This window comes from Nycticebus coucang, chromosome 12 (assembly GCF_027406575.1).
Source record: "Nycticebus coucang isolate mNycCou1 chromosome 12, mNycCou1.pri, whole genome shotgun sequence".
Taxonomy (NCBI): Eukaryota; Metazoa; Chordata; class Mammalia; order Primates; family Lorisidae; genus Nycticebus; species Nycticebus coucang.
The window spans coordinates 63,523,738-63,548,170 of NC_069791.1; the positions used below are offsets into that span (position 1 = coordinate 63,523,738).

General features: G+C 44.5%; 1 protein-coding gene across 2 annotated transcripts in view; it reads right to left on the reverse strand.

Annotated features, from left to right (window-relative positions):
- The window catches only part of SNX8 (sorting nexin 8), a 44,474-nt gene that overhangs the window by 5,286 nt on the left and 14,755 nt on the right, over window positions 1-24,433 (reverse strand). Inside the window, exons 2-7 of one of the 2 annotated variants that reach the window (XM_053555601.1) lie at window positions 11,892-12,082; window positions 8,902-9,019; window positions 7,114-7,235; window positions 5,154-5,234; window positions 3,338-3,498; window positions 2,580-2,712 (exon numbers count right to left, since the gene is read on the reverse strand). In XM_053555601.1, coding sequence (XP_053411576.1) covers window positions 2,580-2,712; window positions 3,338-3,498; window positions 5,154-5,234; window positions 7,114-7,235; window positions 8,902-9,019; window positions 11,892-12,082 — 806 coding nt within the window. Of the gene's footprint in view, window positions 1-2,579; window positions 2,713-3,337; window positions 3,499-5,153; window positions 5,235-7,113; window positions 7,236-8,891; window positions 9,020-11,891; window positions 12,083-24,433 lie in introns of those variants that run through there. The other variant, XM_053555603.1, reaches the window with a different exon arrangement.

Consider the following 24,433-nt stretch of genomic DNA (forward strand, 5'->3'; position numbering starts at 1 on the left):
TTAATTCAGCAATTTTCAACCAGTGTGCCGTGAGAGGATCTTAGGTATACCATGAAAATTTTTAAAGATTAAATTATTTTCTAAAGAAATTCAAAACACAGTAAATATATTCTTTTTTTTTTACACTTTTTTGGATCAACATAATTTAAGTGTGCAACAGAAGTTTAACTATAGGTTCAAGTGTGCTGTAAGATAAAAAAGGTTGAAAAACATTGCTCCAACTGTACAGCAAGGATAGCGTGGAATTTCAGTTGTACTGAATTAAAGTCCTAGAAGGTTATTTCATCTACTCTCATGTAAAACCCCTAAGGAAGATTCAGGAAGTGGTACTTCTGCAGAAAGACTCACAGAGACGGGCAAATCTCAGATTTCAAACTTCTACCACACCAGAAGCAGGAACCTTCCCTCCCTTTTTAGTATGGAGACACAGCACCCAGATCTGAATCAGAAAAGACCCTGGAAATCACCTAACTAGTGATCTTCATCCTGTGCTCTCCCAACCCCTGGGGATTTCTGGCACCCATCAGGGTCTCCAGGCTAAAATGGAAGCTAGGAGTGACAAGGGGCTGGGCCCCTGCAACCAGACTGCCTTCATTTTAATGTTTTACATATCAAAGTAGGAAAAAAGGTTCAACAGGTTTAAAAGCATCTAATAGTTCTTGCTCGCTCTTTTTTTGTGTTTTTTTGAAACAGAGTCTCACCATGTCGCCCTCAGTAGAATGCCAGGGCGTCATAGCTCACAGCAACCTCAAACTCTTGGTCTTAAGTAATTCTCTTGCCTCAGCCTCCCAAGTAGCTGGGACTACAGGCATCCACCACAACACCCAGCTATTTCTTTTTTTTTTTTTTGCAGTTGTCATTGTTGTTTAGCTGGCCTGGACTGGGTTCCAACCCGCCAGCCTTGGTGTATTTGGCTGGTGCCATAACCACCATGCTACGGGCGCCAAGCCTTCTTTTTTTCTTGTAGAAGGCCTAGGCCAGGTTCAAACGTGCCATCCTGAGTACATGGGGCCAGTGCTCTAACCATTGAGCTACGAACACCCATCCTTTCTCTCTCTTTTTTAAGAGATGAGAGTCTTACTATGCTCTCTAGACTGGCCTTAAACTTGTGGGCTCAAGAGACTCTCCAACCTGAAGGTGAAGTATAGGCACACACCACCACACCTGGCTTACAAACAGTTCTTTTATTGATCTAGTCTAACCCCCCCTATATTTAACTGATGGGAAACTGAGACTCAGAAACCAGAGAAATGGTGGCAACCCATAGCTCAGTGTGTAGGGCACTGGCTACATACAACAAGGCTGACGAGTTTGAGCCCAGCCTGGGCCTGCTAAACAACGACAACTGCAACCAAAAATTAGCTGGGTATTGTGGGGCGCCTATAGTCCCAGCTACTTGGGAGACAGAGGCAAGAGAATCACTTAAGCCTATGAACTTGAGGTTGCTGTGAGCTGTTACACCACAGCACTCTACCAAGAGAGACATAGTGAGACTCTGTCTCAAAAAAGAAAAAAAAAAAAAAAAGAGAGAGAGAAATTTAAGATTGGTCACAGCACAGATACCTGAGCTCCCCTTGCATTTCCATCCTGACCCACCCCTGCTCCATAGTCTTGTCTTCCCTGTCTTAGAAAACAGTGCACACATGCTTGGAGGTGGATCAGAGCATTGCAGGTCCGGAGACACCAATACTGCCCTAAACACAATCTCTAAAGGGAACACACAGGTACCAGAAGCAAAAGGGGAAGAAAACCCAGGACTTTCCATACTGGCAAAGAGACCAAATTCCCTCTTTTAAGCACCAAGTGCCCAACCTCCAGCCTGAAAACCCCCCAACTCCACAACAGGTAGATCTGTCACACACCAAGTGAGTGATTCAAGAGCTCCAGGTCTTAGGTGGGAAGCAAAGCTTTAGTAAGTATGTTACTTTAACTTATTTTAAAAGGTATACCTACTAGCATCTTAGAGATCATTTCCCCCAAGAAACAGTCAGCAAGCTTTCACCCTCAAAATAACATAACACTTTCAATATAAAAACAACCAGATGAACCTTTACATTTGATGGTAAAGACTATGTCTTCAAATTAATCCCAAATGACTACAAGATCCTTTGAAAATTTCTAAAAATGGCTCCCTGCCCTTGCAGCAGAAATACTTCCTGAGGTTAACTGTCAAGGGTGGAAGGAAGTGGAAGTCTCCTGCAGTACTGAGGGCTTAGTTATTATCCTGATGAATTAAGTCACCATGTCCCTTAGTTGACACAGAGAACAAAGTGGGAAATATCTGGTCCACCTAGAAAAGTATCCTTGGAAGTCCAAGATTACATTTTCAAAGACAGATTCTATCTTCTGATCTCAGCAAAGCCAGTCAAGAGACCAGGACTATTTGTGTCACTAGCAACGCTATGGAATTGTAAACAGCTCACAGGGAACAGCCCAGATGGGGACAAGCCATCTCCACCTGGGGAACAGCGCTCACTCACTCCAGGCCCAGGACTCTGAGGTCTACCTAAGGAGGAGGCACTGCCCCAGGTCCACAATGTTCTTTGGGACAGGTGCCCATGGAGAACGAATCCACTCACCTGTTGTGCAGCCTTGTCAGCAAGCAGCGCAAACTCCACAGACAGGCCTTTCAAAGCCTGCTTAAGAGCCCCCCACGTACTGCTGTTCAGAGTGGCCCAGGAGGGCAACGGAGTCGTGTCAGACCCTAATGCACTAAGGGAAGTGAAACACACAAGGGAGGAGACATTTAAGGTCTGAACTCACCACCACATGCTCCAAGCTGGCCCTGAACACCAAGTCCTCCCACAACAACCTGCATGTCTCCTGCCTAAGACCCTAGCTATTCAGAGTGGTCCTAGGGAAACTGGAGAATCTGTGAGAAAGGGAGATCCCACCCTCAGGCCCCACTACAGACCTCCCACATCAGTTCCTCCTACCAAAAAGACCCCAGGTGATGCGTGTTCACAGGTATGCCCAAGACCACTGAGGACAGCAGAGTCCCAGGTAGAAGGTCTCAACACCCCTCCAGGTAAAGAAGGCATTGCCAGGCCACAGTCTGTTCTTCCGCAAGTCAAATCAATCTTTTTTTAAAGTCAATTCCTGGCAATGGGAAAACTGCCACATAAGGCACTGATGAGTATTTATATGTGTCCAGGAGTCCAACATTTCTCTGCCTAAATTCTCTTGTTTTCTTCTAACTATGACCCTCCCCCCACTTGTCTGACCCATGCCACAGGTCAGGTGATTACAGGAACGGCACTTCCTACTCCATCTACCACCATCTTAAAGGTTCTTCCCCACTTGGCTCACCCCCTACGGAACCTGGAAGGCCACCTGCCTTAACTCCTTCCCAAATATGAGAAGGTCAGCAGCATTGTCAATGGCCCTTGATGCAATCCTCTCAGCCCTGTCTCGAAGCTTATAAAAGCTGTTGTAGATATTTCGGATCAGCTCCCGGCTAACAGCAAACTGCGTCTGGATGTCAGCTGGCAGGAAATCCTGACCAGATAAGAAGAGAGAAACTGTGCATTACTAGACTTGAAATGCCTTTCTGACCACAGCAGTTGAAGGGCCAAAAGATGACCAATAGGAGACAAACAACTCCAATTGTCTGAACAGATAAATGAGCCCAACTCCAAGGCCAGGTGATGCCAGAGATGCGCCCCCAAAATTCTTCTTCCCAAGAGCCAGTAGCAGTTCTCTCTTCTTATCCAAAGAAGCACTAGAAACCATCATCACTTGTATACCACAAACACTAAGACCAATGATCCTGTGACATTACAACTGTAGGGTCTACTGAAATTTGATCTAACTGGAGGTCTTATTAAAAAAAAAAAAAAAACATGGGCGGCGCCTGTGGCTCAGTGAGTAGGGCGCCGGCCCCATATACCGAGGGTGGTGGGTTCGGGCCCGGCCCAGGCCAAACTGCAACAAAAAAATAGCCGGGCGTTGTGGCGGGTGCCTGCGGTCCCAGCTGCTCGGGAGGCTGAGGCAAGAGAATCGCGTAAGCCCAAGAGCTGGAAGTTGCTGTGAGCCGTGTGATGCCACGGCACTCTACCGAGGGCAGTAAAGTGAGACTCTGTCTCTACAAAAAAAAAAAAAAACATTCAAATAATAATCTTTACGCTCACATGATAAAAGTTGCGTTCCTAAAAGACCCCACATGAGAAAAAGGTTTCCTGAATTCCTCGATCATCCCGAAGTCTTTTTACAAGCTTCTGGCCACAGCCAGGGCCCGCAGACACACGTAAGATTATCAAACTATCAACACTTAGAAAACAAAAAGCTCAGGAAATAAAATGAAGATAAAAGATTCCTTATTTTTGTATGAAGAAGTTATTTAAGAAAGAGTCAGGCCAGGCATGATGACTAACGCCTAAAACCCAAGCACTTTAGGAGGCCAAAGTGAGAGGATCACTTGGTCAGGATTTCAAGACCAGCCTGGGAAACACAAAACCTTGTCTCCACAGAAAACTTTAAAATTAGCCAAGCATAGTGGCATGTACCTGGGGTCTTAACTACTCGACAGGCTGGAGCCGGAGGATCTCTTGAGCCCACGAGTTTGAGACCAGCCTGAGCAAAGCAAGAACCCATCTTCACACAAAATGGAAAAATAGCCAGGCATCATAATGGGCGCCTATAGTCTCAGCTACTGGGGAGGCTGAGGCAGGAAGATCCCTTGAACCCAGGAGTTTGAGGTTGCAATAAACTGAAGCCACAGCACTCTAGCCTGAGCAAAAAGAGATAGTCTCTGTCTCAAAAAAAAAAAAAAAATTTTTTTTTTGTAAAAATAAACAAATGCAACAATTAATTCTCTAAAATATGAAAGGCAGTGACACAGCACTTGTCCACCTGAATCACAGAAAGGAATAGAGGGTTTGAGGGGCCCAGTGGACTCTGAGGTCAGAGTTCAGATCACAACCTGGCCCTGCTGCTCACAAGCCTGGCCCCACTCTGAGCCTATTTCTTCAAGTGTAACATAGGCCTGACATCCCCATGTTTCAGAACAGCTGAAATGAAGGTTAAATGAGAAAAACATGCAATGGGTCTTAGCATAATTCCTGTCATACATTAGAGGCAAAATATGTAATAACCATTAAAATTACTGTTTCTCTAGTTAAGAGGGGAAGTAATAACCCAAATTAGATAAATACCTTGGCCCTAGTAGCCAGTTTACAATTCATGAATTCATCTCCAACACTCTGAGCTGACTCCTTTAACTTGTTCTGCACATCCTGCAAAGGAACAAAAGAGACAACTTTACCCTACACCATCAACAGAAAAGCTGATATGAGACCAAGTAAGTCAACACAAAGCAGGATACAGCCCTTCCTCAAGAGCACATGTTGGCTTTTATACACATTTTCTATAATCTCTGTTATCTCCTCTTAGATTTTTTTTTCATCACTTAAATTTTCGGGTGATCTTCCACAGGCAAGAAAGCCTGGATGAATGGCAGTAGCATTCCAGACCTCTGACTCCGGAGTGGAAAGAGGTCTCTCTCTAGTAATTTGCTAAGACTATCAACAAACTTAGAGTGGCATCAGCATTTGAGACAGACATCAGAATCATCACACTCTGGGAAGCTCCAAACAGAGCCACAGGACAAAAGTGAAGGCTTCTTCCTTCCTGTGAACAAATCTACCATGTGGGGAGCCCCAGGGCCCAGGAAAGCTGCTGGGCAGAGGAGGGGGCTGGTCCTAGCCCCTGGCACTTACGCCTATGAATAAAGGGCTCCTCAGCAAAGCCAGGCCTCATGGAGGCCCCCCAGGAGATAAAAAAGAAAAGCCTGACATCAGCTGTCCATGTATAAAGCAATTCTAGAATTTCAGACATGCCTTAAAAACCACTTTGCCCAATTTTCTCATTTTACTAAAAAAGAAAACTGAGGCCCCAGGAGGCTACAGGGAATACGCTATCTGCAGAAAGGCAAGGGGACAGAGAGCTCACCACCACCAGAATGCAGTGTTTCTCACCCACGTCCCAGCCTGTCCCTTCCTACCTCCCACTTCTCTGCCTAGAGCCTGAGCAGCCCCAGGCTGCACCGCATTCCTCCCTGGCAATCAAGAGCTCTGTTCCAAAAGAGCCTCTCTACCCCTAGGGCTCAAGAGGTCACAGTCCCTGCTGAAGGCAGAGGCCACAAGCATGTACTGAATGTCTGGAACTGGGTCGGTACCCCTGGGGCATTCCCCAGAGATAAGCCACAGCCTCTGGAACAGGGCCCAGGCCCCTCTGCCTCTGAGAGAAACAAAAAGACTCATGCTGAATCCACTGTGCTGGTTTGATGGCCCTCATCCCTGCAGCAGGGACAACAGGCAGGTGGCAGGGCCCCAGTCCCATTTGAAAAGGGGCTTCCCTCCAGCAGAGGAGAACCTGGGTACTCTACTCCTCATTGGAGCCCCCACCCCTCACCTCACAGCCAAGGCCTGCAGGCACACATAGGAGAGGATCACCAAACCTTCCTTTCAGCTGGCAGCATCTTCCTCCTCAGCTGGAAAACTAGAGCTTTGCTTTAGCTTCCTGACTCTTCCCAACACTGTGCAGTAGCCACTCAGAAGAAGAAATGGCTGCTCTGATTTCTAATTGAAATGAATTCTTCCCCAAGACATGATCCACATTGTGGCTTTGCTGAGGATACACAGTTTATTTTTTCAACAGTCCTTAGTCAAAGGGGCCTTATTGTTTTTTCTTTTTTTTTGCATTTTTGGCCAGGGCCGGGCTTGAACCGCCACCCCCATATATGGGGGTGGCACCCTACTCCTTGAGCCACAGGCACTGCCCTGTTTTTTCTAAGTAAACACTTATTCACATCTAGAGTCTCTGGCATTTACATAAACCTTCCAAAATATCCCACCTACATCCCCTAAGTGACCACTAAGACCTGCAATCTCCACGAGTACACACAACATCATGCAAGGTCAAGACCAAGGATGCAACCTGTTATCTGAAAATAAAAGAAGTCTTATGTATGTCGGCTGCACATAAGACAAAGTCCTGCCAAGCATCTGAACAGTTGCCAGAACAAGAAAAACTTAAGAATAAAAATAAAGAGTTTTGGTACTCAGAGCCAACCCAAGCCACAGTGGGAGCACAGACACTGTTTAGTATACTTACTGAACCACTGAATGAGAGGAACAGCTTGAGCATGACATCCTCAGAGAATGGGGGATGTCGGGCCACCAGGTTAATGAAGCGCTTCAGGGCTCTCCTTCTGGCCTCGATGAATTCCCTGTCAGCTAAAGAAGCACAAAGAGTCACCAACAGTCTGGCACTTGCCCAAAACCTTCCACTCTGGGCAAGCTCTCAAAGCATTTCAGCAGAGGAGTCAGAGCCACATGGCAAGATGAAGGTACCAGACAGCCCCCTTCACTGCCAGGACAACAGACCAAAGAGGCTGTTACAGAGCCCCAGGTCCCTATACACACACATGGGCCTAGGAACTGCCAAGAAACCACAGATCTATTTGCTTCAATCAAGAGTCCTGGGAACAGAGTCTGATACCTCCCTCTGATCATCTACATTAATGATGCCCTCTATTTTCCCTTCCTGTCACTTCTCTCCATGAAAATATGGATTTTGTTTTGTTCCTGCAATAATGCAGCTCAGTTTTCCTATTCACACAGCTCTGTAACGGATGCGACTGATTGCTTTCTTTCAGGTTAAATATTTTCACCTCAAAGGGGACAAAAAGGGTATATTGACGCATCAAGGACATTTAAATCTGAACACAAATAGAAATGGCATTTAAAATATTATTTGTATGGGGCAGCACCTGTGGCTCAAAAGAGTAGGGCACCAGCCCCATATGCCGGAGGTGGCAGGTTCAAACCCAGCCCTGGCCAAAAACTGTAATAATAATAATAATAATATTTGTAAAAATAATACAGTTGGATGAGGCCTGCCTTCCAGCTCTGTAGAGGCTCTGAAGTAGGTGGCCAGACCCATCATGAAAACAAATGCTCAACCCCACCCCAGTGTGGGCATGCACAGTCTCTGTTACTAAACACTAACTATACTTAATCAACTTGGATATTTAGACTTCAGTAAGCATCACCTACCCCCAGGACCCTTTTTGATCTCTGCTACCCACGCACTCCCAGTACCCTTCCATGTGAGGAGAACAACCTGCTCTACAGCAGTCTCACAGGTGATTAGAAAATCACTTTATCAGACTCTAGGCTTGCAGTGACCAGTGAGAAGCAAAAACTTTCCTGCTCCATTTTAAGAGATTTCCAGTTGATAGAAACTGGCCCACTGTTAATCTCAGGGCTACTTCCTTGTTCGAGTATTCAGTTATTTCAAGATAGTTGAAGAATGGCAGAAAGTCAGCTGGTTAGCTTTGGGCCCTGCCCATCAGTTAAACTTTATTCAGAGTTTGAGAAAAGAGCTGTATAAGAGATGACTAGTGAGATCTGGAGATGACAAATGCTGCCTTCCTCTGCTCTTGAGCCCTAGGAGAAACAGGCCCTTGTGGATAGGGCTTGCAGGTTGTCTGTGATCACCCACCTAGCCTGGGACAGTACTCAGAGGAGGTAATGAAGGTGTGGCGGCATTCCTTTTTTTTATCTCCTTTAAGATGCAGGTTAGATTGCCTGCCTTACAACTGCTTCTGTTCTCTTCTGTGAAATCACTTAATGCTACTTCTAAATCATGAGGCTGAGGTTCCCACAGCTTTGCAAAGGCAGGCAAAACAAACTGCTACCATATGAGCAAAGAGTGCTTTGGTCACCTACTTGAGAGGCTGGGAAGTGTGCTGCCAGCCCTGCTACCAGCCCCTCTCAGGCCATGAATCAGGAGTGGCATCCTAGTCTATGACAGATCCATCACTGAGCAGGGAACTCAGAACCCAGGGTCTAGGCTCACTCCCATCCACCCAAGGGTCTCCAACAAACCTAGCTTTACCTCCCAGCATCCTCTTGGGTGGCAAGGCTGGCACCATTCGGTACGGGAACCTGTGCAGCAGCACATCATGGAAGACCACAAAGTCATTGTACCGTCTGTACACAGAAGACTTGAAGCGCTACGAGAAAAAGGGTTCAGTGCTCAGAATGGACATCTTAATCATATCACCTTACCTTCTCCTTCCACCACATCACAGGACCCACATAAATAATATTACCAAACTCATCTGCTCCCCCCAGGCCCTTAGAGAAAGAGGAAGCTTATAACCCCTTAATACAGGCTAATAGAACTTTTAAACTTTGTAGAGCTCTTAATTTCATTTTTACCTATTTGTCATGATGGATCTTGTGAAATAAGACTCTTCATAGGAGTTTTAACCGCTGAGGTGGGCATCTATCCCACCATTAAAAGGTAGCACATTAAGAATAATGCATACTTTACTTCATTAATGCTAACATAGCCTTACCTCCTGAAATAGGCCACTGCCTAAGAACAAACCAAGCACTGATTATAAACTAAAACAGAGCAGACGCCAGACTCAAGCATATCTGCTTACAAATGCCACTGTAAACAACATCACTGACAAAGCTGTAGGCTTCACAAGATGCTAATCACTAGAGTAACTGAACCTATGTAAGATTTTACCCAAGAAACATGCATGAGCAAGTATCCTTAAAATGATCCAATATGCAGAAAAACAAGCACTCAGGTGCCCCCATCTCTATGAGGCTACACCTGCATCATGCACACCACACGTACAACCCCAGTGCGCGCAAGCAGCAGGCACACAGCTGGAGAGAGCACACAGTGGGCAGCTGCCCTGTTTACACGTCAAGAGATATCCTGGGCAAAACCCTCTCTCTCCACAAATGTCCATCATGCAGTAGCCAGTTTACCTCAGGAATGAGTAGTTGAATGAACCTGGGAAAAATCTAGCTATGCCTTACTGAAAAGGACAGAGCCATCTCCCCTCCAGGATGCCAGATCTCAGGAAGAGCTGATTCCCCCCACCACATGGCATCAAGTCAGCTGACTACATGGTCTCCAGCTATAGCAAAGAGGGCCGGGAGCACAGTGAAACTAGACAGCAAGATTGTCCTTGAAGCAGTCTTGGAAAGAGCTTCTTTTCCCTCTCTGCTCCCATCTCAGGCTTTTGTCTAACACCGACAAGTGTTAGAAGAGAGGACTGTCACAGGCACTAAGACCACAAAACAGAAGCACTCATACCAAACACAGCAGACAGCAGGGATAGGAGACCTGACTACTCAGTCTTCAAGACACACCTTTTACCTGACACCATCTGTTGGTGAGACTTTTCAACAAACCCCTGGCAAGGCTGTCCAGCTGCCTCACGTGCATGGGCCCTACTTTGTCCATGTGAATCTCCCAAACAAGGATGAATTACTTAATCCTCAGGATAAGGAATATGAACTCCCACTAAAATCTGTCCCAAAGGCCAGGCACAGTGGCCCATGCTTGCGATCCTAGCACTCTGGGAGGCAAAGGCAGGTGGATTGCCTGAGCTTAGGAGTTCAAGACCAGCCTGAGCTACAGCGAAACCCTGTCTCTATCAAAAACAGAAAAACTAGCCAGACATTGTAGTGGGCATCTATAGTCCCAGATACTTGGGAGGCTGAGATAAGAAGATTGCTTGAGGCCAAGAGTTTGAGGTTGCTGTGATCTAGGACACCACCACACTCACTCTGCTTGAGTCTGGCATCTGCTCTGTTTCGGTTTACAATCAGTGCTTGGTTTGTTCTTAGGCAACGGAGGACATTCTGTCTCAAATTAAAAAAAACTCTGTCCCAATGGAACCAAGATACTGAAAGACAGTGGAGTAGATGAAAGGCCAGAAAGGGTAACACTGCTGATGCCATGCAGACTCCATACACTCAAGGGCCAAGCCTGCTTCCACATGTCTGCACCTGATTAACCCAGACATGAGGGTCCTGCAATAACAGGAAGGCTGTGTCATTAAAGGGGATTAGATTGACATACCAATCCTGGCCTGAAAAAGAATATTTTTTTTTTGACACAGGGTCTCACTCTGTTGCCTAGGCTAGAGTGCCATGGCATCAGCCTAGCTCACTGCAGCCTCAAATTTCTGGGCTCAAGCAATCTTCCTACTCAGCCTCCCAAGTAGCTGAGACTGATTTTTTTCTATTTTCAGTAGAGACAGGACCTTGCTCTTGCTCATGATGTTCTCGAACTCTTGAGCTCAAGTGATCCTCCTACCTTAGCCTTCCAGAATGCTAGGATTACAGAAGTGAGCCACTGAGCCTCGACAAACTAAAAACTTTTTTTTGATGCACCATCTCACTCAGTTGCCCAGGCTGGAGTTGAGTGGCATATTCATAGCTCACGGCAGCCTCAAATTCAAAGGCTTCAGTTATCTTCCCAACTCAGCCTCCTGAGTAGCTGGAACTACAGGCAGGCACCATCATACACAGCTAATTATTATCATTATTATTCTTATTTTTTTTAGAGATAGCATCTTGCCATGTCATTCAGTGTGATCTTGAACTCCTGACCTCAAGTAATCCTCCCACTTTGGCCTCCCAAAGTGCTAGGATTATATCCCCAAAATTTGATTCACTATTTACACTCCATATTCTATAGAGTGGATATTCTAATCCTCAGGGGCTTCCCCATATTGCAAAACCACCAACAGGCTAGCTTATCTCTGAGGTTTGTGCTCTGAGGACCATCATATGAGATTCCTAAGAAACAGGATTCCAAAGCACAGTGGTGGAGATGATGGACTGGACCAGGCTGGAATGTGGCAAGGCCTGAATGAGATGCAGGGACCAGGCAGATGGGAAAGTCTGCTTGGCAGCTCAACTCTGCCATCGGGTTTTGGATCTTACCCGCTAGTCAGGCACTCAGACGTGCTTTGCAGCTCCTCACCCCATTATACCAGTCCTGCCCAAGATTCGTCCCTTTCTCCCCACACCCCACACACACACCCACTGGCATAATTTGCCAGTTACCTGGCTGGAAACCTCATATTCCACGTGCTTCAAGAAGAGGCCCTTCTTCTCTGGAATAAGCTCCACCTGCACCGTGTCCCTGGCCAGTAGCTCCTGCAGGGTGTAGGACAGCAACAGAGGGTTCCCCTGCGGCATCTGCATTCGACTGGGTTCTGGGTCCCTGTCCTTAGTGACCTGGGGCATTAGCAAGTCTGCAGGAGAAAAGGTGAATGCCCAATAAGGTGAAGCCACTCAGACAGTGGAGCCTCTCTCTTGTGCCCTCACTAAGCACATGGGCTATGTGATGTTGCCACATCACACAGCCAAATCCCCCCTTGGCCAGGCCATATGCACTCATTCACACTATGGAGCCAAGACTTGAGGGATGTTCTTTCCCTCAAAACAATCACTACTACTCTGGAATGCTTCCACCTACTTCCACCTACTACACCCCCATTTCTACAACCGAGTCAAATCCAATTTTTAACGTGGGGAAGGAAAACAAAGTGAAATATTTATGAATTATGTGCAAAAAAGGAGTAGAGCCAAGAGAAAGGGCTCAAACAATTTTCTATATGTCACAGTGTTCTACAATTAACACATTACTTTCGCATGCGAAACAAGCATTATAATTTGTAAAAAGAAAAAAGAATAGAAAAGAAAATGTGAGACAAGACTACACGCCTGCTTATAGTTAGAGTTCCTAATCACACAAACCAAATAATTATAAGCCCTAAAACTTCAGCTTCCTTATGGACAAGAAGTCACCCATGAATCATTCAAAAAGCAAAGAGCTGCAAAAGACAATGCAGAGAGACTTTACAGCTAACAAACTGAAAAAAACAAAAACAAAACAAGGAAATCATGTTTTAAAAGTCAGTTTGGTTAGAGTGAGTTCTAAATATAAAAAAGAAGTTTTTTTCAATTAAAAGAAAAATTACAAAATGAAGCTATCCCAAAGAGTAGATGATCTTATTACATTTAGCATTATTATAAATAAGTAACCAAAATGTAGGTTTCTTTTCACTATTTTCCTAATTTTCTACACTATGTTTGTATCACTTGTATGATTTACTTCCTGAAGTAATAAGTCTTAATAATTATGTGCAAGATACTAGCTAACATTCTAAATTCTAAAACAAAATTGGTAACTAGATTTGTATCTGTGAAACTACTCTGCTTTTTAGAATTTAAAATGTAGCTGCTTTTGGTTTTCCTTTTTTCTTTTTTTGTGGTTTTTGGCCAGGGCAGGGTTTGAACCTGCCACCTCCGGCATATGGGGTAAGCACCCTACTCCTATGAGCCACAGGCGCCACTCCAAAATGTAGCTGCTTTTGATTAATGTTAAAGCTTAAGAAAATAAACTAAGGCCTTAATATTTATATGGGAACTCCTATAAAGTCCTAATAAAAACTCCCCACAAATTATCCAGGCATTGTGGTCAGTGCCTATAGTCCCCACTCAGGAGGCCTGAGGCAGGAGGATACCTTGAGCCCAAGAGTTTGAGATTGCTGTGAGCTATGATGCCATGGCACTCTACCAAGCATGACAAAGTCATAAAGAAAAGAAAGGAAGGAAGGAAAGAAGGAAGGGAGGGAAGAGAGGAAGGAAAGGAGGAAGGGCAGACAGAAAGACCCTCCCCACAAAAACTCTGTATTATATGCTCTAAAACAGTGCTGTCCTGATTGAGTACACCTATCCCAGGGCTAAAACAAATCCTGAGGATTCACAAAGAAAATAACAGCAATTCTTTTATCAATTATCTCTCCTTTTTAAATGTATAGTCTCATGGTACTGCCATAATATACATAACACAGAGTAGAATATGCACATAACTTATTGATATTTATGTCCATGGGGGAGGGAAAAGTGTGTATAGATGTGTGTGCATCCATGTGCATGTGTATATGTGTGTTTTAGTGCATATACAGGTATACCTATGTATGTGTGTATAAGTATTTGTGTTATGTGTGAGTGGTGAGTGTGTACATGTGTATGAGGGGGTATTTCAGTGCATATACATATATTTGTATGTACGAGTATTTGTATGTATATGTGTTTGAGTTCATGCATGAGTATATGTTTGTATATGTATAAGTGAGCATGTGTTTATGGCCAAATTCTTCCAAAATTGTAACGTAAATGTCCAATAATTCAAAAAATTCCAATGAAGATAAAGAGATTCACACCTAGAAACATCACAATTAAAATGATCAAACTGCAAAAGACAAAGGACAAGGAGAATCCTGAAAGCACCAGGACAGAAACAACTCAAATACAAAAGTCCTCAATAAGATTAAGAGCTGGCTTTGCTTCAGAAACCAGAGTGTCAAGAAGGCTACAGGATGATATATTCAAAGTGCTGAAAGGCAAGATAGTCAACCAAGAATTCTATATTCAGCAAACTAGCTTTCAAAAATGAAAGCAAAATTATGACATTACCAGATAACCAAAGATTTGAGAGAACCTGTTGCTAGCAGACCTGCCCTATAAGTAATTAATCCATGTAAAAAAATAAACAGCACCAGTAAAAGTAACCACATTGATAAATATAAGACAGTACAGGCTCAGCACCTGTGGCTCAAGCAGCTAAGGCGCCAGCCACATACACCTGAGCTGGCGGGTTCGAATCCAGCCAGGGCCCGCCAAACAACAATGACGGCTGCAACCAAAAAATAGCCAGGCTTTGTGGCGGGTGCCTATGGTCCCAGCTACTTGGGAGGCGGAGATAGGAGACTCGCTTGAGCCCAAGAGTTGGAGGTTGCTGTGAGCTATGATGCCACAGCACTCTACCCAGGGCGACAGCTTGAGGCTCTGTCTCAAAAAAAAAAAAAAAAAGACAGTACAATATAAACATCTTTTTTATTTGTAACCTTTTTCTAGGTGATGTAAAAGATAAGTGCATAAAGCAGTAATTTTAAGTCTGTTTGATGGACATGCAATGTACACAGATTTAATCTGTATAAATAACAGCACAAAGATGAAGAGAAGGAATGCACTTATACAGCAGCAAAAGTTTTATACATTATTAAGGTTAATTAAATCTTCATTAATCTCAACTCTATTGTTATAAATTCACATGTTAATTGTTTTTTTTTTTTTTTTTTGTAGAGACAGAGTCTCACTGTACCGCCCTTGGTAGAGTGCTGTGGCGTCACACGGCTCACGGCAACCTCTAAGTCTTGGGCTTACGCGATTCTCTTGCCTCAGCCTCCCGAGCAGCTGGGACTACAGGCGCCCGCCACAACACCCGGCTATTTTTTGGTTGCAGTTTGGCCGGGGCTGGGTTTGAACCCGCCACCCTCGGTATATGGGGCCGGCGCCCTACTCACTGAGCCACAGGCGCCGCCCTTACATGTTAATTGTAATGCCCAAAGCAATCAGGAAAAAAACAAAAAAAAAAGAGAGAAAAACAGAAACAAGGGAATTAAAATATTACACTAGAAAATATCCATTTAGGGCGGTGCCTGTGGCTCAGTGGGTAGGGCGCTGGCCCCAAATACCGAGGGTGGCAGGTTCAAACCTAGCCCTGGCCAAACTGCAATAAAAAAATAGTCAGGCGTTCTGGCGGGCACCTGTACTCCCAGCTACTCAGGAGGCTGAGGCAAGAGATTCACCTAAACCCTGGAGTTGGAGGCTGCTATGAGCTGTGACAACACAGCACTCTACCAAGGGCAATAAAAAAAAAGATAATGGGGAAAGACAACTGGGAGAGGAGGACCAAAGTTGTTCGTTAAAATTGTAAAATAAAGTAAGTTATCTTTACTAAGCATGTATTAATTTTATGATTTTTCCTGATTATTAAAATAAGATAATCCTCCAAAACAGAATGTAAACTCTGTAATGATTATCAAATGATCACATGCTGGTAAAGAATTTGAACTTTGATCACATGAGAATCTAAAAGACATAACTCAAAAAAACACATTTTAAATCAAAGACACCACATTACCTCTTGATTTGTCTCAAACATCACAACAACCCTCCATAGAAGTTTCAATCACAAAAGCAGCTATGATTCCAAGTATCAACTAAATCAGGATTCCCATATATTCAAAACAAATCTTATTTAAGAAAAAGAAGGAAAAAAGATTGTTTCAGACAGGTTACTCTGTCATGTGAGGAGCCACAGTCCACAGAACCAGTAGAATGCAAGGAGGAGGATTTTAGTTTTCTGTGGGAACAAATGTTATCAAACTGATAACCTCTTTTTTTTTTTTTTTTTTTTTTTTGTGGTTTTTGGCCGGGCTGGGTTTGAACCCGCCACCTCTGGCATCTGGGACCAGCGCCCTACTCCTTGAGCCACAGGCGCCGCCCATCAAACTGATAACCTCTTAAACCAACCTAAGCAGCCCTGTAAGACACAGTGCCCCACAGAGAGAAAATAGATTAGACCAGAGAGGCTGGCCAGACAAGAAAGGCTATACACAAAGCATGGGCCTTGACTCAAATACACTGCTAGAAATCCTTCCTAGCCCCATGACCTGATAAGCAACACCTCTGAGCTCACCATTTACTAACAGGAAGGGGGAAAAAAAAGTGCCCTCGCCCCTGGGCCTGGCCATCACCACCTGCAACCATCCCCAAGAGGACTCTCAAAATGCATTCCCTCCCTGCTCCACCTGCAACCATCCTCAAGAGGACCCTCAAAATTCATTCCCTCCTTGCTCCAAACCCACTGGCACAGAATGTGGTACTGGAGGCTTCAGACACAACCCAGAACCAGGCCCTGAAGCCACTCAATCTTTTTTTTTTGTTTTTGTAGAGACAGAGTCTCACTTTATGACCCTCGGTAGAGTGCCGTGGCCACACACAGCTCACAGCAACCTCCAACTCCTGGGCTTAAGCGATTCTCTTGCCTCAGCCTCCCGAGTAGCTGGGACTACAGGCACCCGCCACAACGCCCGGCTATTTTTTGGTTGCAGTTTGGCCGGGGCCGGGCTTGAACCCGCCACCCTCGGTATATGGGGCCGGCGCCTTACCGACTCAGCCACAGGCGCCGCCGCACTCATAATCTTGAGAAGCAGGAAAAGCAGCAGCCTCTCAGAACTGCAGGCTGACTGCCTCAGAATTAAATAAGACAGGAGAGTTGACAGCCAACAGAAAACATTCAATAAATATCCCTAACATCCTTCCAGATTTAGTATGTTCCAATTTTACAAAACATTGTTCCAATGATACAAAAGATTTTATAAATTTACTAACTGAAACTTAGAATATTTCCCAATTTTTTGGTGGCCAGGAGCTCTCTGTGCCATAAATCAACACTGTCCATGTAATGAACAGAGCTCATACATGTATGCTCCTCTGGGGGTGGGGTGGAGAGGCAGGGGTTGCTAGACAGATGTCACAGAGTCCATGTTCAGGGGCCAGGCATTCCCAAGTCCACACAAATGGCTTTACCTCTCTGCAACACATATTGGGAAAACAGCCAATAGGCAACATTTATGATCCTTGTAGCTTCAAAATAATGTGATTATCCAAGTCAGTTACCCACAAATCAGAAAGTACTAAAATTTCAAACACATGCACACTCCTGCTACCATCCTTCCCCATGTCCTTCCATCAGAAGCTTCAGACAGTACTCCCCACTGGAATCTATGTCCAGAGCAATCTAGCTTCACACATTCTGTTAGCAGCTGACATCTTTGGCTGTATTCCCTAGAGGCTCCAGCTTTAGGAAACAAATAGAATTTGCCAATAAACCACACTGTAACACATGCCCTCCTTTATCTGAGCAAACCTTCTACAAATAATGACCCAAGCAGAAGCCACAAGCTGAGAGATCCCTTGCACAGAGCACACAGAGGCCAAACCCACCTAGCCCAATACCATGGACTACATGCAATAAGCAGTCACAGATGCCCCCAACTCCATGCAGCCTAGGCACTGCTTGCATTTCTCCCCACAATAAAAGAACCCTTTACAGTGTAAAGTCCTTTTAGCACCAGTAACAGGCATTTGGTCTTCAAAAGCAGGGAATGAATGAGGCTCCTATCGTCCCCTTTACTGGCAGGGAGGGCCTGAAAGCATTTTCTAAGTAACTCGACATTCAGTCTCTGCTACCACTGGAGGCTGCTGTCCTCAGCTGCCAGTTTACCAGAATGCAGGGACAGCACAGACCAGCGGGAGATGGCAGAATCACATGTCTGACTTCTCTAAACTGGGTACCATCACAATCACCTGGTAGATTTGTTCAAGACACAGATGGCTGCACCTCCTCTCAAACAGGAGATTGGGGTTGGGCCTAAGAATGTGCATTTCTAATGAGTTCCCAGGTACTGCTGTTAGCCCAGGGTCACAGTCATGGGCAAGCAAAGAGAAGGAATTCAATCCCTTACCTAGACCAAAGCTTTAAAACACAACAGAGATCAGGTACTCTTGAATACCACTGCCTTGCTCTTATTCATTCATCCAGGTAGGGAAAATAAACAAAGACATTCCAGACTACATCTTTTCCACTGGAATAAAATGAAATGGAGTCAGTAGATGTCTTCAATTTTCAAAATGCATATTCCTACCCAAGCTCTGAAACTGTTTCTACCTTTGATTAAAAACTTCTCTAAGCAAAAAAAATAAAAAAAATGAAAAAAAAACTTCTCTAAGCTACTACAGTTTTCTGAAATTAAACTGTCCTTTATGGATGCAGAAGTTTCCTCATCCTTACTATGGCCATGGCCTCAGAAATGAGAATTCAGCATTCTGTAGCCAGGGGCACCAGGAATGACCCTCAAATGGGGAGGGGGCCACAGGAACATCTATCTGTAGTAGCAAATTTTACCCACAACCCTCTCATCCCCTTATGCTGAAGACGGTTCCCCAACCAATGTGCTGTGTTAAGTCCTTATCTACAGAGAACACAGTTTAAACCGGAACTTGCTACAGCCCCAATTTCATGGTCCCTAAGGTTTATTTTTCCTTTGATAACTTAATTAATGTAATATAACATTATGATATTTTGAAATAAAGAATATCACCCCAACCCTAAATCTGTGTACATTCATACTCATTTTCTTTATTTTTGATATTTTCCACATGCATAAATAAGGCTGTAACATGCCATATAAACTTTTTTTTTTTTTTTTGAGTCTCACTTTGTTCACCCTTGTTAGATTGCCGTGGCCTCATAGGTCATAGAAACCTCAAACTCTTGGGTTCAAGGGATTCCCTTGCCTCAGCCTCCCAAGTAGCTGGGGCTACAGGCATGAGCCACAACACCCAGCTATTTTCAGAGATGAGGTCTCGCCCTGACTCAGGCTGGTTTTGAACTCATGAGCTCAGGCAATCCACCTCCCTCGGCCTCCCAGACTGCTGGGATTATAGGCATCAGTCACCACACCCAGTCTCACATAAACTATCTTTATTTTTTTTATGCTTATATATTTTTTATTAAGTCATATAAACATAGATCATGAATACATTTATGCATATGTGGGGTACAATGTGCTGAATTTTTTATACAAGTTGGAGTGCTTACATCAAACTAATTAATATAGCTTTTGCCTCATTTACTTGATTATTGTGTTAAGACATTTATGTTCTATACTTGATAGATTTGACTTGTACCCTTGCAATATGCTCTATAGGTGTGGTCCCACTGTTTACTCTCCATCAAACTTCCCCCCTCCCTTCCCTTCCCACTCCATTTCTCTCCTTCATCCTGGGCTATAGTTTTGATCTATCTTTCATAAGAAAGTGTGAGTAGGGCGGCGCCTGTGGCTCAGTCAGTAAGGCGCCGGCCCCACATAAGGCGCCAGCCCCATATACCGAGGGTGGCGGGTTCAAAGCCAGCCCCGGCCAAACTGCAACCAAAAAATAGCCAGGCGCTGTGGCGGGCGCCTGTAGTCCCAGCTACTCGGGAGGCTGAGGCAAGAGAATTGCTTAAGCCCAGGAGTTGGAGGTTGCTGTGAGCTGTGTGAAGCCACAGCACTCTACCGAGGGCTATAAAGTGAGACTCTGTCTCTACAAAAAAAAGAAAGTGTGAGTAAATATAAACTGGTTTCATAGAAGTACTGAGTACATTGGATACTTTTTCTTCCATTCTTGAGATACTTTACTTAGGAGAATATGTTCCAGGTCCATCCCTGTAAATATAAAAAAGGTTAAGTCTCCATCTTTTTAAGGCTGCATAGTATTCCATGGTATACATATACCACAATTTATTTATTTATTTTTTTTTTTTTTGTAGAGACAGAGTCTCACTTTATGGCCCTCGGTAGAGTGCCGTGGCATCACACAGCTCACAGCAACCTCCAACTCCCGGGCTTAAGTGATTCTCTTGCCTCAGCCTCCCGAGTAGCTGGGACTACAGGCGCCCGCCACAACACCCGCCTATTTTTTGGTTGCAGTTCAGCCGGGGCCGGGTTTGAACCCGCCACCCTCGCATATACCACAATTTATTAATCCATTCATGGGTTGATGGGCACTTGGGCTTCTTCTATTACTTGGCTATTACGAATTGAGCTGCAATGAATAATCAGGTGCAAATATCTTTTTTGCAAAGTGATTTTTGGTCTTTTGGATATACTCCTAGTAGAGGAATTTCAGGATCCAACAGCAGGTCTATTTTTAGATCCCTGAGTGTTCCCCAAACTTCTTTCCAAAGGGAACATACTAGCTTGCATTCCCACCAGCAGTACAGAAGTGTTCCCTTTTTTTCACATCCACACCAACATCTGTAGTTTTGGAATTTTGTTATGTGGACTACTCTTACTGGAGATATAAACTATTTTTAAAATACCAGGCCTCCTTCCGTATTTCTACAGAACCATATTTCTGCCAAAGTCTCTGTAAAATCAATACCTAAATTGCTACCATTAACACTGTTTTTGTCCCATCTTTTTCCCTATACCCCTTTTAAATGCATTTATATTTGGTTTAATTGTGAAATATTTCAAACATAAATAAAAGTACAGAAAATATCAGAATCCATGTATGCACGACCAAAATTTAACTCACCATAACATTTACTTTTTTTTAAAACAGGCTTAATCCGCTTTATTTTTCTTGTATAAAAATGCTATGTGTGGCCACAGCTGGAGCCTGGATCCTCTGCATAGAGACTCTGGTGTGGGTCTTGACAAGATGATCAGTAAATTCCTGGTGGGGAGACTTTGTGAATATGGTCACTTTCCAGAGATCAGGAAACAGATAGCTGTAGGTCTTGCACATGGCATCAGGAGTGGCCTTGGCAAATTTGCCAAGGGTAGCAGTACAGCCTCTGGCTAAGGTATAGCAGTCATGGATACCTGCCACTGGCAGCAGCTTCTTAGGCACAGAGGCTGAGACAGTCCAGTCCCTCTAGATGCAGGGACGAGACATACCAGCACAGAGCCACAGTACCCTGTCACCATGCAAGGAATGGTGTGGGGCTTACTGATATTTTCCCCCAGTAGCCTCTCCATGTGGAGACAATGGAGAGCCTGGCCAGGATAATAGTCCCTGGGATGGCAGTTGCTACCTCCTTGGAGCACTCACTACTCAGATTCATCCGGCCATTGTAGTCCCTGATGGCTGCGAAGGTCTTGAACTTGATCCACTGGTCAGCGCAGGTCTGCTTTTGCACTGGCATAATCCTCAAAACCTCATCCTTGAGAGATGCCCCCAGGAAAAAGGCAATGATCTCAGACTCCTCAATGGGCAGGGAGCAAAGATAGGTCTCCTCCAAGGACTTGATCTTCATATCCTTGACTAAAGCAGCCCAGCTTGGTGACAGCCATCCACTCCTTGTCCTTGGCCTTGTCTCTGTGAGCTCTGTGGCAGAGACCCAGCCCCAAATGCCACTGCTGTAGCCAGCACAGAAGCTGCCTCGGCTTTCCATTCCAGGGCCCTCCTGGGGCCTCCAGGCCCACCAGTGTCATCTGATATTTGGTGTTTTCTCAAAGAGGCATACCTTTTTATTTTCACAAAATGTCACAGATGCACATCATCCTATGCTTCCCCATCCAGAATACCTGCTATCTGAGATATATCTCCAGAGTATATACAAATACTATGTATATTTATAAGCACATATACAGGGTGGACATAAAGTTCGTGTGCAATGTACTATGTTAAATTATTTTAAATTGCACACAAACTTTATGTCCACCCTGTATTTTCTTTTTTCCATTACCTTTTTTAACTGTAAATATTGAAAAAGAACATACAGAAAAGTGTACATTATCAAAACTTTCTAGCTCAATGAATTTTCTAAACAAGTACACTGGCATGGGCGGTGCCTGTGGCTCAGTGAGTAGGGCGCCGGCCCCATATGCCGAGGGTGGCGTGTTCAAACCCAGCCCCGGCCAAACTGCAACAAAAAAAAAAAAAAAAAAATAGCTGGGCGTTGTGGTGGGCGCCTGTAGTCCCAGCTGCTTGGGAGGCTGAGGCAAGAAAATCGCGTAAGCCCAAGAGTTAGAGGTTGCTGTGAGCTGTGTGACGCCACAGCACTCTACCCGAGGGTGGTACAGTGAGACTCTGTCCCTACAAAAAAAAAAAAAGTACACTGGCATAATCCCACACAGATAAAGAAACAGAAGTTCATAATTAGCACCCAACATACTCCCCAAGGGTAACCACTGACTTCTAATACCTCAGGGCTTTGGGGTGGGGGTGGCCTGCCCCTATGCTATATAAGCATAACCAAGCAGTAAGTTCCTTTGTTCTAACTTCTTTCCCTCAGTAAGAGAGCTCTCCATGTCATTGATTGTAGGCCACTCTCATTGCTATGGATTCTAGTATTGAATACACTCCCATTTATTACGTACCCTTCTGCTACTGGGCATTTGGGCAATTTCCCATGTTTTCCTTAATTAAGCATAGTACTTTTATGAACATTCTAGCACATGCTTTTTGGTAGACATATGTGCACATTTCTGTTGAGTACATTAGATATCTAGAAGTGAAATTGCTAGATCATGGGATTTGCATATGTTGAGTATAGTCAATATTTCTAGTTTTCCAAAGCAACTGAGCCAATTTACACTCCCACCAGCAAGAGTTCCAGCTGCCTCACACGTGAGCCAATATTCAGTATTTTCTGTTCTTTTTTCCACTCATACTGATAGGCCTAAAAGAGTCTCTTTGATACCCTTGGTAGAGTGCTATGGTGTCATAGTTCACAGCAACCTCAAACTCTTGGGCTCAAGCGACCCTCTTGCCTCAGCCTCCCAAATAGCTAGGACTACAGGTGCCTGCCACAACACCTGGCTGTTTTTAGAGATGGGGTCTCGCTCTGGCTTAGGCTGGTCTCAAACTCCAGAGCTCAAGCAACCCACCCCTCTGGGCCTCTCCAAGTACTAGGATTACAGGTGCAAGCCACCATGCCTGGCCCCAGCCTATGCCTCTTTTAACGTAGTTACAATCAATTCAACCACTTTATCCTGATTTTTCCTTTACGTTACAACCACTGTTCCATACTTCTAAGAAGTTATTAAGACTAACTGTATCAACTTCATGTTTTTTTTAGACAGAGTCTTACTCTATTGCCCAGGATAGAGTGCCATGGCATCATAGCTCACAGCAACTTCTAACATGGCATCATAGCTCACAGCAACCTCTAACTCTTGGGCTCAAGTGATCCTCTTGCCTCAGCCCACTTCCCCCCCACCCCTGCAGTAGCTGGGGACTATAGGTGCCCGCAACAACACCACAACACCTGGCTAGTTTTACCATTTTTAGTAGAGACATGGTCTTGCTCTTGCTCAGGCTGATCACAAACTCCTGAGCTCAGGCAATCTATCTCAGCCTCCCAGAGTACTAGGATTACAAGTGTGAGCCACTGCGCCTGGCCATTAATTTCATATCTTAAGAATGAAACTAAAGGGGCGGCGCCTGTGACTCAGTCGGTAAGGCGCCGGCCCCATATACCGAGGGTGGCGGGTTCAAACCCGGCCCCGGCCAAACTGCAACCAAAAAATAGCCGGGCGTTGTGGCGGGTGCCTGTAGTCCCAGCTACTCGGGAGGCTGAGGCAAGAGAATCGCTTAAGCCCAGGAGTTGGAGGTTGCTGTGAGCTGTGTGAGGCCACGGCACTCTACCGAGGGCCATAAAGTGAGACTCTGTCTCTACAAAAAAAAAGAAAAAAAATTAAAAAAAAAAAAAAAAGAATGAAACTAAAAAACTCTTGGCCATTCTCTTTTTAACTGTAGGCTTTTTTTTTTTTTTTGCCATTACAATAAGCAAAAAGAACATCTTCAAACACAAAATATTTTGCTGTGTTTTTACCCTGTTCCTAGGATCAATTCCTAGAGAATTTCACTTTTCCTGCTAATGTATACTTCCTGAATGCCTTTTATATACCCAAATGAACAATATCTTTCCACCAACATAAAAGCATCAAATAGGACTTTCTTCAAAAACCCTCTGCAGTCAGTCACTGTAGCACTGTTGGTAATCCAGTGAATGTATCCTAATGGCATTAAAAAAAAAAAAAAACTAACATCTTAGCTTCCTCACTTAGGATCGGAGCAGCAGTCATTAAGGAGAAAGGCAGAATTTCCTCAAACCCACCATACCACCTCTCAGGATATTCCCCTCTCTCTGGCCAGCAAACACTCCTCCTGTTGCTCCCCTTGTCCACTCT